Source organism: Falco peregrinus, chromosome 1 (genome assembly GCF_023634155.1).
Source record: "Falco peregrinus isolate bFalPer1 chromosome 1, bFalPer1.pri, whole genome shotgun sequence".
NCBI lineage: Eukaryota > Metazoa > Chordata > Aves > Falconiformes > Falconidae > Falco > Falco peregrinus.
Genome location: NC_073721.1, coordinates 26,509,190 through 26,522,489, shown reverse-complemented (window position 1 = coordinate 26,522,489; position 13,300 = coordinate 26,509,190). Strand labels below are relative to the sequence as shown.

The window sequence follows — 13,300 nt, the reverse complement described above, 5'->3', positions numbered from 1 at the left end:
AGAAACCCATGCTCAGAGTCAAAGCTACAGTGCATTTGGCCACCCAGGTTAACTCCTTCATGCTAGACTGGCCATTTACTTCAGGAAATCTTCCCTAGAATCTAAAATCTCTGTTGACTACTTATTTCGTGAGCCCCCAGAGCTCATAATTGGTAGTTGTAAGGGAGCATGAAAATTTGCAGCCATATGGAAAAAGCAGCTAACTTACTATCTTCGGTGTTCATATTTTTAAGATTATTTTTGTGAGAAAAGGGGCAGAAGATTATTTTAAAAGGAACAAATGTTGAGGTTGTTCATAAAGGCCCCTAAAACACCAGAACAGTGACATCAAAACATTTCAGTACCAAAAACTGGCTATGTTAGGAGCACATGGCACCTGTTGTATATACCTCAAAAATAAATTCTCACAAACTAATAATTTAGAAAAAAATCAATAATATTTTGAATATTAATCTCCAATGTCCAGCCAGTGGCCACAAAATTATCCACATCAAAAGCCATGCAATTGAAACAAACATATTTGATCTGTGTTTCTTCAGAAAATCTTAACTGAATGAATCATATTAACTCCTATCAAGATGGACAGAGATGCTCGGATACAAACACTGAGCTGAACTGGGAAACCTTATAAATACCTTTGACGTTTATGTGCTGCTTGAATCTATTTAAATAACTACGTCTGCCAGTTATCCTTCTTAGGGGTTTCCAGGTATCACAAGGGCTCAGGAATGGTCTGCTACTGAGAACCACTCCATAAATAGTTTGATTTCTGAGGTAACTATGAACGTCAAAGGCAAAAGACATCATATGTATTAAAATCACAAAGCACAGACATTTCTGATATTCTATGAAATTAAAAGAATTTGAAAAATATAGTACCCTGCTTATCTGCTCTCAAATCAAACAGCCTCAGCATGGAAGAGAATCAAAGCCAAATGCATATTATTTTTGCCTTTAAAAATGCAGTGAAAATGACTGTATGCAGTTAGCTTCCAGTGTTAAACCTTGGTGTGTATAACAGATCCTATATTAAAATATATTTTTTTAATAGGTGATCCTATTAAAAATGCTGGGAAAGATGATAGCAAAATCATGTTTAAAAGTACCAGAAATATGAAATAATTTTTTGTATAGTTTCTTATAATAAACTCAACTACAAATGTGAACTAACATTACTAAAAATAGAATGTTCAATAGTGTGGAAAACAAGGAGAGTAAAGGAGATAGAATAGAAAATAAATGCACTATTCCAGCACAGGAACTTTAAAATTCATTACAATGCCAGTGCTCAAAAATGTTTAAATGGTCTAATTTACAAAATTTATTAAAATGCTGTGAAAAACAAAAAAGCATCAATACAAATGCACTGTATTTTCCTAACTCTAAAATTTACAGACTTCTGTAAATGTAAGGTGCATTTATGTATGAAACAACATTTTAATTTCTATCACATCACTTCAGCTTCTGGGATTGCCTTAATTATTCATGTTAGTCAATATGTATACACAGTTCATGATGAAACATAATATGATTAATAAAGCATTTTTTTAAAAAAAAAGCCAACTTAACTGTCTTCTAAACGTAAACTTCATAAAAAACTTCTATTGGTTTCTGATACTTCTTTCCATGCCATTTCACAAACACTTTACAGAGCAACAGTGTAATTGTAAGAGTGAATCTAAATTAAGAAAACAAAAAATAATTGTTTGATGATTTAGGAATGATTACTGGACAATCCAGCTACGTCTGGAATATTTTGTTACAATGAAAGGTTTATACCTTACAGTAGTGCCTAATTAAAATACGGTCTTCATTTGTTATGTCAAAATACTAATAGTATAATTTATCATTTGTAAAAACAGCTGGGCATGAGGGAGATTTGGTGGAACCATGATAAGCATTTTAGGTGATCTTGCATATTGAAAAAAAACAGGGACACATGATAATAAAACTGTTAGCTTACAAAAATGTAACCCACCATCCCGCCGCCCCCAAAGAAAACCGTGTAACTCAGTCAGGTTGGCTATCTCCACTTACCCTCCAGACAGTGACAGGCTGCTCTATTTCATAGAATTAATGTAATCACAATATAAAAAACAACTAATGTTTGTAAAGCTGGTTTCTTACATGCAATAAAGATGAATATGTAAATGTTATATAGAAGATAATCCTCTAGAATGTTTTAGCTGGGCATAAGACAGATCCTCTATAGACCCTTCCTACTTCAAAGAAACTACTACGTAGACTGTTCCAAAGTCAGTAAGAAAATATGACAGAACAAATAATGCAAAAAAAAATAATGTTACTATTCCTTTACACAATTTCATTGGAGCTCTTCAACAGCCTCTTTTTTTAAAGAGCATCCTGAAAAGTATTGAGCTAGAAATTAGGAAGATGACAGATGAAGAGAAATAATTTAACTCTACGTGTAAATACATAGATTCTTTTCAAGTCTCTATTGCTTTTATTTGTATTGATCAAATCATGAAACTATTCAAAGACTAAGATATATGTGCATTTCTTCTGTGGGTTTCTTGTGGTCGTACATGCGTACAATGGTGAGAACTTCTTGCTGTGCTGTAGTTGCAAAGTCTTGCCACAAAGTTAGTATCACCAGTTCACACCAGTAAAGAAGATGCTGCAACCTCACACACCCACCAATGAGGGTCCTATCCTGTCGCCTAAGCTGCTAGGGGTAAGTAGCCCAGCCAGCAAAAAAGAACCAGGCTAGAATGTGTCCATATACTGTGCTGATTTTCATATGCATTTTTAAATCTTTATGGCAACTGCAGTCTGGCAAAAATTACTGTCTTACACAGCATTTCGTATCACAGTCAAAGGGAAAAATAATGTACTGAGTTAGCTGCCATTACACACCAATCACTGACCTGTTCTTTGTGCACAAGAGGATCAGTGTCAGTTGCTCATGTTGATTCTTTTAGATCTGCTGATAAAAATGGATGTCGACACACTGTGGCCTCTGGTAGACAAAGTTGTACTTTGACAATTACTCTTATCAAATTAAAAATTGTCAAGGGGTGTAGGCTCTTCTTTTCTTAATCCAAGAATCTCTTTCCACTTTTGATCAAAGTGGATGCCACAAATAGCAATAAGAGTAATTAAATTGCGTCCCTCTTACTATGCTGAAATTCAGATCTGTTTCAATGAACACAGATCATTGGCTGGCACTCAGTTTATACTCAGCCTTCTCACCCACGTAGCCATGGGGTGTTTGCTCCTAAAATTTAACACATAGCTCCTTTTCCATTCATGTGAGTATTGCTGAACTTCTGATGGCAGGAAACTTCAAACATGTTATAAAGCTACAACCAGACTCAAGATTCCCTCTTTGCCCACTATTTGACACTTATTACCATTTTTCTGCTATTTAAGAGAGCAAAGATCTTCCACTTTTTCTGAAGAAGGTAATAGAAGAAACTTGCAGGACCCTGCCTGGTTATTTATGCTTACAGAGTAAAAATCTTACAGTCTCCTGAACTCAGTTTGAATTCAAACGATTTTCTGATTTTATTCTTTCCTTTAGGCTATCCATTTTTTAAAAATATTACATATAAGTCATATCTGGCTGTGTTGAGTCAAATTCTAATTCTTTTGCTCCATCTTCACCTGGGTAAATTACTTAGGCAAGTTCAGACTTTTATAAAGTCTTTAGGATTTCACCCATTTTATGCATATATAACTTCATAATTATTTACTTTTACTAATCCAATTTTGATCATCTCCTGACTGTTTCACGAAAAAGTAAATTTTGCAGTTTTGAAATCTTCTCTTTAGTATTCTGTTTTCCTCCCCTTTTAAGTACCTCTCACAAACACACGTGTACATCTGTGCACGTGTATAGTGTGGGCTAAGCATCTAAGTGGAATTCGTCATACTAAGTTTCAATGGAAATTTTTGTGTGTACCAAACAATATATATACTGTGAATGAAGGGAAGAACATACAGGTATACATATCTACACATCAGACAATTTTATAAGGTCTAAGAATTAATTGATTATTTTAAAATGCTAAAATTATTCCCTTAGGATTTATGAGCTAAGAACGCTCAGGGATTTAGTGTCCTGACATCTCTTTAATTAGCAGTCACCAAGATCTCACACTAAGAAGATGCTAATCCAGTGCCTTCTGTCATATCTCAAGAGTTTCAGAAGGCTTGGAAGCCACAGGGGAAGGTGAATGTACTATGCCAGTGAGCTATACAATATGTACAAATTACCATTTTCTCACTAGTATCAGGTTAGGACTTCTTGCTACCACTCCTGCTTTGGTGGTGATGCAGTTCTAAAAGAAATCTTAAGAACAATCTAGCAGAAATGGGTGAGGTAAATAAAGATGCCGTCGAAAAATACTTGGAGAACAATCCCCAGTTTGCCAAGGAGTATTTTGACCGAAAAATGAGGGCAGAAGTTCTGGGAAGTATCTTTAAGGTGAGCCCTGGAGATGTGAAGGAAGGAGTCAGCTTCAAAGATATGTCCCGCCTGGAGGAGTGTAACATACTTTTTGAGCTCCTAACAGAAATCCAGGATGAAGAAGGCACTATGGAAAAGACAGTGCACAAGACCCTGCAGAGGCTGGCACAGCTGCTGGCAGCTGATCGGTGTAGTATGTTTGTTTATCGTTCCCGAAATGGTATTCCAGAGGTAGCCACCAGGCTTCTTGATGTCACTCCAACTTCCAGGTTTGAGGACAATTTGGTGAACCCAGACAATGAGACTGTTTTTCCTCTGGACATCGGGATAGCAGGATGGGTTGCTCACACCAAGAAGTTTTTTAATATACCTGATGTGAAAAAGGTAAGTGACTTCTCTGGGGGAATGGGTGTCTGTGCATCTGTTTACCCAGCTTCCTGCACAGGGCTTATGGTACAGAATCATTCTTCAAAAACACCCCAGAGACCAAAAGCATGAGAAAAGCAGCAGCAGAGCTTCCTTAAAATCCAGTAGAACCATATTATGTAGCCTAGTGAGATATTTCCAGTATCCTTGCACAACAGTTGTAATGTAATTTACTATAATAAGGGAGAGGAATATTAGATTAATAGAGACCAGTAAGTACTGCATTTCTGTTGAACGAGGCAGGTTCCTATTCTGTTTTCCAGTATGGGCTTGCAAGCGTTCTCCCTTATCATTCCATACTGCCAAACATGCACCTCTGAATACAACTAATTTTCAGCTTTTGTAATGAGGTTAATTTCTTATAGGTAGGTGAATGAAGCCAGATGAAGGTGATGTCAACATACACGTTCAGTTTCAAGTCTGTATTTGTATTTAAAATGGCTCCAAATTCTGACTATGTCCAGGTCCAGGGCTTTTGTTCAGAACCATCTATAGAACTAGATTAGTAAGTCAGAGCTGCTCTGACATTTTCAAAGTTCCTGTTGAATTTGCACAGAATCACCTTCTTTAGTTATGGTGCTGATAAGGGTTACTAGAAATGTTAATTAAAATGATGAGGGACCTAACAGAAACCAAACATGCATGAATGAGAGCTGCTTTAGAAACTGCTCCAAAATACATGCAGAAACATAAATGTGCTTTGATTGTTGTAGATTTCTTTAAAAAGAGCTACCTTTACATTATCAAATGGTGACATCTTCATCTATTTTTAGTCTCATGTGGAAAAGCTAAGATAATTATACAAGATGACAGTGTGGCTTCTCAGTATTTCCTATACAGTCAATTTAAAATTCTGGGCCGTTTTAGAGATGGAAGCTACCTTAGTGTCCTGAGCTCAATTTAAATAATAAAACTCTTTATACACTGCAATTATCTATGCTTTCCAGGAGGTAAACAAAAAGTGATGCATTTTATCATGTTAAAAGTTGGCAGACATAAAGAAATGAAGGACTACTTTTAAAGCTCTGAAACAAACGAAAATGTCTGTGTGTGAAAAGAACATTCCAATATATAGTAAACTACCTCAGATGTAAGTAGGAATCAGGGGAGCAAACAGAAGAATGACTGATTTGAGAAAACAAATCAGTTGATTTTTCACTGACCACTAAGATGCTTTTTTCAATGGCTGCTGTTCTGACAAGAAGCATCTGACTTACTGCCTCTTACCACCACATGCAGAGATTGGAGGATAATCCTTCTAAATTCATAAGGCTGATTACATGAGAAAAGATCAGGAGGATCAAGAAAGATGTGCCTTCTATCAGACACCGCACTGCTCCTTAATACCATTACACGAGAGATGCTTGGAACAGAGCTGCCCAAATGTTTCTGTGTTTGCAATAGGATTTGTTCAAAAATTTGTGACAAATGTAATTTGAATACGCTTAAATAAGAGAATGTTTCTGTCCATTTAATCCCGCTAGGTATATACTTTGCACTCATAAATTAATTAATCTCAGCTAAATATCTGTCAAGCTATCATTCAATCATTCTAAGGTAATCTTCACTTAGGCAACCATTTACTCTCTTAGGATTACTGAGGTCTATGCCATTAGGCCCATGCTTAAAAATGCAGTTAAACCATGGTGCCATTAGTCCACATTTGGTAACTACATGTCATCAAGACATTGACATTTTATAACTTAACTGCAAAATTCCCAGATACTTCTCTGGGACCAAGTTTTGTTACTTAAAAACAGCCCTGAAGGTCTCAAAATTATCACCATTCCCATTCTATTTGTACAAAAAAAATCAAGTGTCTAAATCCATACTCTTCACACAGGCAAAGCTCCCACTAATGTCACCAGAATCTTTACCTCCATAAAGAACCCAGAAATGCCAGTAACATTTAAGAAATATAAGTAGTCCATAGCAGAAGAAATAGGCATCCACTGAACCCTTCATCATGTTTTTGAAAGGATAATTATTTTTCAGATTACTTTGTATGCATTTCAGTCAAAACTAGACTGTCTGCTACCCAAATCCCAAGTGAAAAATGACAAGCAGAGTTAAGCCAGAGAGGAATTTTGCCCCTACGGTCTTGTCAGAATACAAAATGCACAATGAATAATTCTAGATGGCAATAGTACTTTAAAAATGTCATGTCTAACCACTTTCTATTGTTGACACAATCCATATCCAAACAGCATAGTGGTTTTTAAGTCTTAAGTAAATGACAACATTGACAAACCCACAGTAAGACATTTTCATGCTTCAGTCACCACCCCTTTGTAACAAAAGTGAATGTAATGAAAGACCACAACAGCAATAAATTATTGAAAAAAAATAAGACTCCACTTTTAGTGCCTGGTAGCCAGTTCTTTAGGGATGATCTCCTTCTTCAACCTGGAAAGGTACCAATAAACATGAGGAAGCTCCTCATCCTGACTAATGCTTCAGAAAAGAAAGCAGAGGAAAAGACACAGACCTTCCATAATTAACTTAGTAGCCAGAACAGTCTCCCCCCACAGGATTATGGACCTGTTGACTGTGAGAGCTAACAGTGTTTAATCCAGGATTTAATAGTAGTGAGAAACAGGAGGCCAGGCAGGACCACTACTTGAATAATTTGCCTCACATTTTTCCCAGGGTCTGGCAGAGTATGTGACTCAAATAATCCAAGGTAAAATAATAGACTGCATAAAATTTTATATGTCCATCAGTATTCTTTAAATATTAAGTGATAACATGGAAAACATGCTAAAGAGGAGTACAGTTACCTTACATCTTTTGCTAAGGCATTATTTCTAAATAAAAGTAAGAACTAAGAACTAGTTAAACAAGGAGCATGTCTTCTAGGGAATCAAAACCTTACATTCTCAGCCTGTAAGAACCAATAATAAAGACTATATATATTTGCTTTAATCTGTCATGTTTTTAGATTATTGCATTATTCCTTTTATCAGAGATATCAAAGACAAAGATTTATCTGAGGATTGGAAACTCAAGAAATATCATTCCTGGTTATAGTAGAGTATAAAATTACATAAATGGTGAAAAAAATGTTCAAAAGAAGTGAAGGCTTTTGGATTAGATCCAGAAAGGCATTGAAATGTTCTGATGCTGAAATAACAGCCCTCATTTTTAGAGGTTCTGCACTGGATTCCACAACCCTAAGCATGGAGAGATTCTGGTGCTTCCAACTCAGATTAAGCAGCCAGAGCAGTGAACATTGTGAACCCAATTTAACCACTAGAAACCTGTGATACAAAACAATTTAAATACATCTTCAAGTTGCAAGTACTTGCATCATCCCTTTGTAAACTGATCCAAGTTCAGTTTGTATGAGTCTTTTTTTTTTTTTTTTTGGGTGCTCTACTTCTCTTGAATGCAAGGGTGGGAGAGACTTGAATTCCAGGCCTGTCTGAAGTGACAGAAGTTTCAGATTTTGAGCGAAGGTACCAGTCTCCAGGCTCCAGGCTGTCTGAGCCTGGAATGAGGAAGAAGAGACACTCCATCCCTTTTCTTGATTCTACATCAAATTGCAAAATAAAGATGATTTGAAGAGGGGAGAAAAAAAGAGTGAAGGGAAGTATGGTTTTGCAGCTCAGTGGTTCAAACTCCCACGTGGCAGTGAAAAGACCGGGACACCAAATAGTTGTCCAGCTGCTCTGTGTAAACAGTTGCTCTGGTTGCAGTCCTGGGACAAGTCTCCCTTCTAGGGCAAGAAGATATTGCTGGAATCAGGCACATGTGAAAAATATGAAGCAGTGGGAAAGTACAGGAGAGAGCAAGATGGTCAGTGACACTAGTTGCCCTAAAAATGGAAAGACTGGAGTCACTTTGTGGTGCAGATGGTAGCAGGGCAGTCACTCGCTAACAAGATGTCTCAGTTCTTAACTCATGTTCTGCTAGTCCCCTCATAATGTGATCTTGGAGAAGAAACCCAAATATCCAACATATTGACAAGGCAAAGTATGTTAAAAAAAGCTTCAAAGGCCAGAGGAAGATTGTTAAAATAATTTTAGAGGGAAGTTCTTGAGAAACAAACTCAGTGTTGTTAACATAAGAAGAAATGAGAGCAAAGATACACAACGCTACAGAAGTACTGCCCTCCTGGCTGTCTGGAAAGTAATAAGAACTGGAAGAAACAATCCCAAGATAAACTAAAAATGGGGGGAAAAACTGAGAGGTAGCCTTTTACCTGGGAAGAACTTGCACTGCAATTGTTAATGTCTACTCTTCCATTTTATCTTATCACCTTGATAATAAAAACCAGATTGTCATAAACTCACACTCAATACAGTAAACATTAACTGCAAAAATGGAAACGTGTTCCAATCTGTTACAAAGACAAAGATTTGGTCAAGTTGCAAGAAAATATTTTAACACAGGAGCAAATTTCTATGAATCATGCCTTCCAGAAGAAAACCCCTAACCTTTAATTCTTTCCTTGAATTAATTTGTGTTAAAAGAGAAAAGCTCCCAAAATTGAAGAAAATTGAAAATTAAAAGTTAAAATGAAAACCTCCCTTTTAGCCTAATTTCCTTGTTTTATGTGAAAACCATACTTAAAACAATATCATAGATTCAGTTTCTAAAAGTTGCAAAATAGACACTACATATGGCAAATAAAAAGCAGACATTTCAGTGACATGACTGAAAAGTTCAACCCCCAAATGCTGTTAAACATGTATTAATTTCTACTTGATTCAGTTTCAGAACTCTAGTGATCTTGAAGATATCAAAGTCGATTTGTTCTGCAATGCTAGTAAGTTACATGCCAAAATGCAGTTGTTTTACATCCCTGACAATACATGATTTTTTGAGTGTGGCCTAAAGAATGGCCATCTCGTTTAGCTGAATGGTTTTGAATTGGACTTACAACATTTTTGTAGCTGCTGGCATGTGCTTTTTATTTTCCATTCATACTCAACTATATAGTTATGAAACAAAAACATTTGTGAGTTGAAATTAGGATATGCAGAAATAAAAGATGAAGCAATATAGCACACCAATACCACTTACTCAGTGGTAAAAATTTTGTTTGAGAAACCCGAGCCAATGCAAGACTATCAGTGGGAAAACAAAATATCAGGAAGAGGAGAAAATACTGCAGAGCTACCAGAAAGAAAAACAGAAACATGTAAAGATGATGCAAAAAATGTGTGATAATGACGAAAGTGTGACACCAGCTCCTGGTGTCAGAGGTTCCTGTGGTTCCTGTTCCAGCAGTGCTCATATTTTGAGCTCATTTATCCAACTTAGAACCTCCAGCCCAACATGAGCAAAGTAGTCATAACTGCAAGGGGTCCCAGAAGGCCATTCTTCCTCTGTGCTTTGTAAGAGGAAAGAGGTTCTTGGCACTACCACCTTAGCTGCAGGATTAAGTCCTATCAGTTCTCCTTAACTGTGATATTTGAGGCACTTTGCCAAACTCAAAATGGAGAGGCAGGCTGCACAGCAGACACTGACAGGTCACTTGGAATTGACACATGAAGGGATGAACAGGAACAGTTTTTTGAATGGGAGTAATGGTGATGGTGATATGAAAACCAAAGTGTAAATGTCATCTGTGGGACATGAACAAAACCACATCATGCTGCTTGCTAGCAAGGCCCCCAGTCAACGAAGCAAATATTTAAGGGAAAGTCTCATTCTCTAACAATTCCAACCACACGTGTAATGAAGATGATGATGATGGTGTGCCAAATTAAAAGCAACAGGGAATAAGCAGATATACTGGTGATGTGAGAACGCTTGGTACTAACAACTTTGAGCTGCTGTTCCTATTACCTCAAACCAACAAGAGCAGGGACTCTTCACCCTGACTAGCCAAACAGGGAAGAGGGATCCTTGTTCCCTTATACTTTTGAGTTGCTTTTCACACTTCTCTGTTTCCCCTCTTTCCTGCATTTGTATAACTTACTTTTGCATGTGCAATGGAAATGAAATTAACGATTACACCATCCATTACCTACAATAGTTTTTGCATTTACTGATCAAATTTACACTCAACAAATAATTTACACTACAGACTTTGACCTGGAGTTTCCAATAGTGTCAAACTCACTTCAGGCTGCATTTTGCCATTAATCCCACCAGAAATGCTCAAGGATTAGTTTGGTGCTCTGCAGCACAGTATAGTAAATCCTAAGATAACATTATGATTTGGGAAATGTACTTCCTTTATTAAATACAGTAGGACAGTTCAATTGACATTAGAATGATGGTCTTCATTGGTTTATATGCTTAGCATAGAATAAAGCCTGTGAAAGGTTAGAGATTTTTGCAGAGCACTTTTTCAGTTTGCTTAAAGAATTGTGGGATATCTAAAACCTGTCAATGAGGAGAATTCATCATGAAAGAAATAATGTCTTTAAAAACTAGTAAAAAGAAACACAGAAGACCATATCATTCCCAAGAAAGGAACTGAGATCTGCAGGGAGAGCCATGAAATAAGAGAGATACAAGATGGTTCCTTCTGAGCAGTCCATCAATAAGAACTTTTCAGAAACAATAAAGTAACATTGATTTAAAAAAAAAAACAACCAAACTACATAATCAAAAAGTATTATCTGCTCATCTAGTCTTTTAAAATTAACTTTCTTCTCAAAATGCCTGTGGCTCATAGGGGCGTGAATTTTTCTTTTGTATTTATTTTACCTTATTACAGACATAAACTTAGAATTGTATAGCTACAATTCAGAATCGGATATGGTACAGTCTCAGTAAGCAAGTTTATTTGTAATTGCCATATGAGGAAATAAAATATTTTTGGAAGGAGTGGCCTTATTTTTCCCTTTCACAGAGATGAAATCACACTGATTTCACAACAGTGACTTCTGATTTAGTAAATTCCATTGGTAGCTAAGAGATGGAAATTATGCTTATAAAACTTAACAGGAATTGAAAAGTTGAAGGCAAATGATCTAAACATAGAAGATTATATTGATATTACATTGGTAAGAGGTTTTTATCACTGTGTAGTAGTGTTGGTAAGCTACAGTGAGATGAAACTGGTGTCATGGTTTAGAGAAGCAAGAAACACGGATTAGCTACTAGTTTCAAGTGTTTTCTACTAGAAGTAGAAAAGTTTCAAGTGTTTCAACTAGATCCATAGTAGCCTGGCAAACCCCTCTCCAGTTACCTTCTATCATTCATAACAGAAAGATGAACACAGAGGCATCCTGATTTTCCACTCTTACATGCTGGTGCTAGCTTACTGCAAATACAGGACATGTTGCACATCTTAGGATATATCTACAGAACTGATCATCGTCTAGTAAATGGCTAGGCTATCTTAGCTTTAAATAGAGCTAGTAGAAAATGCTTGCAAATGTGCTACACGTAGGGAGTTATCAACAGATCACCTTTCCCTTATTTTTTTAAAAAGCCTATTTTATGATTTAACTGACAGCTGAAAGTTCACAACATTGCTCTAAAAGATGGTTTGATTCGTAAGATCAGGCTTAAATAGACTAAATGTCCACATTCATATATTCATGGGAGCATCAAGGTGCTCTGGCTCTGGTACTGCAGAGCGTATTTCTGGCTTATTTGTCTATGAACATGATTTTCCAGACACCATGAAAAGTGATTTTCTTTGAGAACAGAAGGAGCTTATATTCTCAAGAGAAAATATTTTAAAACCTTGATTGGAAATAAAGGCTTCAAAATGCCTAGCAATTATGTGCAAAATATTCAATAATGAAAAGCCTAAAACTAAGCACAGATTTTTGCTTTTATATGCAAATTATGTGTGATAGAGTCTTTGTATATGCTGTGGGAATACTGCCAATGTGTTACGAGGTATTTATATCTTTCTGCATTGCACTATCTAGGCACAACTCAGGATGGCTTGTGGTTACTGAACTTTGTGTTTATTAACACAGACTTGCATTAAAATTTTCCTATCCTCTGCAAAAATTGTATGACCAAAGTACTTCTTTTTAACACTTCTCAACACCACTGCTTGTACTGTCAGTCTGGAGTTAGAAAACAAATTAAGACTCAGCAACTATGTCCTGCTGATTCAGCTCATTTGGTGTATATAATAGGTCCCTTTTAAGTATTCAGAAACCCAGAAGTGTCTGAAATTTTTATTTATGCCTCATAGCAGCATACAGTGCTCTAAAACCAAGAACCTGGGCCTCACCATTATGCTAGATGCTCTTGGTGAGGTGGAGAGAGTACAAAACAGGGTCATATTATTTATCTGATTTACTTTATTTTGAATGTCTGAAACAGTCAGAGAATCAGAAATTATTACTGAAGCCCAAAACCATGCACAAAACCAGAATGGTCATGTCAGTAGGTTATACATCTTATAAAAAATCAAGTATTTCCATGTAATAACATATTTGGTTAGTAGACTGAAGGACAGTATTTAATTCTCACATAGAAGAGACAGACAGACTGGCATTTTCCCTGGATATCTGT

General features: G+C 36.3%; 1 protein-coding gene across 2 annotated transcripts in view; it reads left to right on the top strand.

Moving 5' to 3' along the window:
* Window positions 1-4,133: 4,133 nt before the first annotated feature.
* Window positions 4,134-13,300, top strand: part of PDE6C (phosphodiesterase 6C) — a 31,313-nt gene continuing 22,146 nt past the window's right edge. For both annotated transcript variants that reach the window (XM_005238928.4, XM_027788843.2), the window contains exon 1: window positions 4,134-4,816. In XM_005238928.4, the coding sequence (XP_005238985.1) occupies window positions 4,337-4,816 (480 nt within the window). In that variant the 5' untranslated portion in view covers window positions 4,134-4,336. The remainder of the gene's footprint in view (window positions 4,817-13,300) is intronic.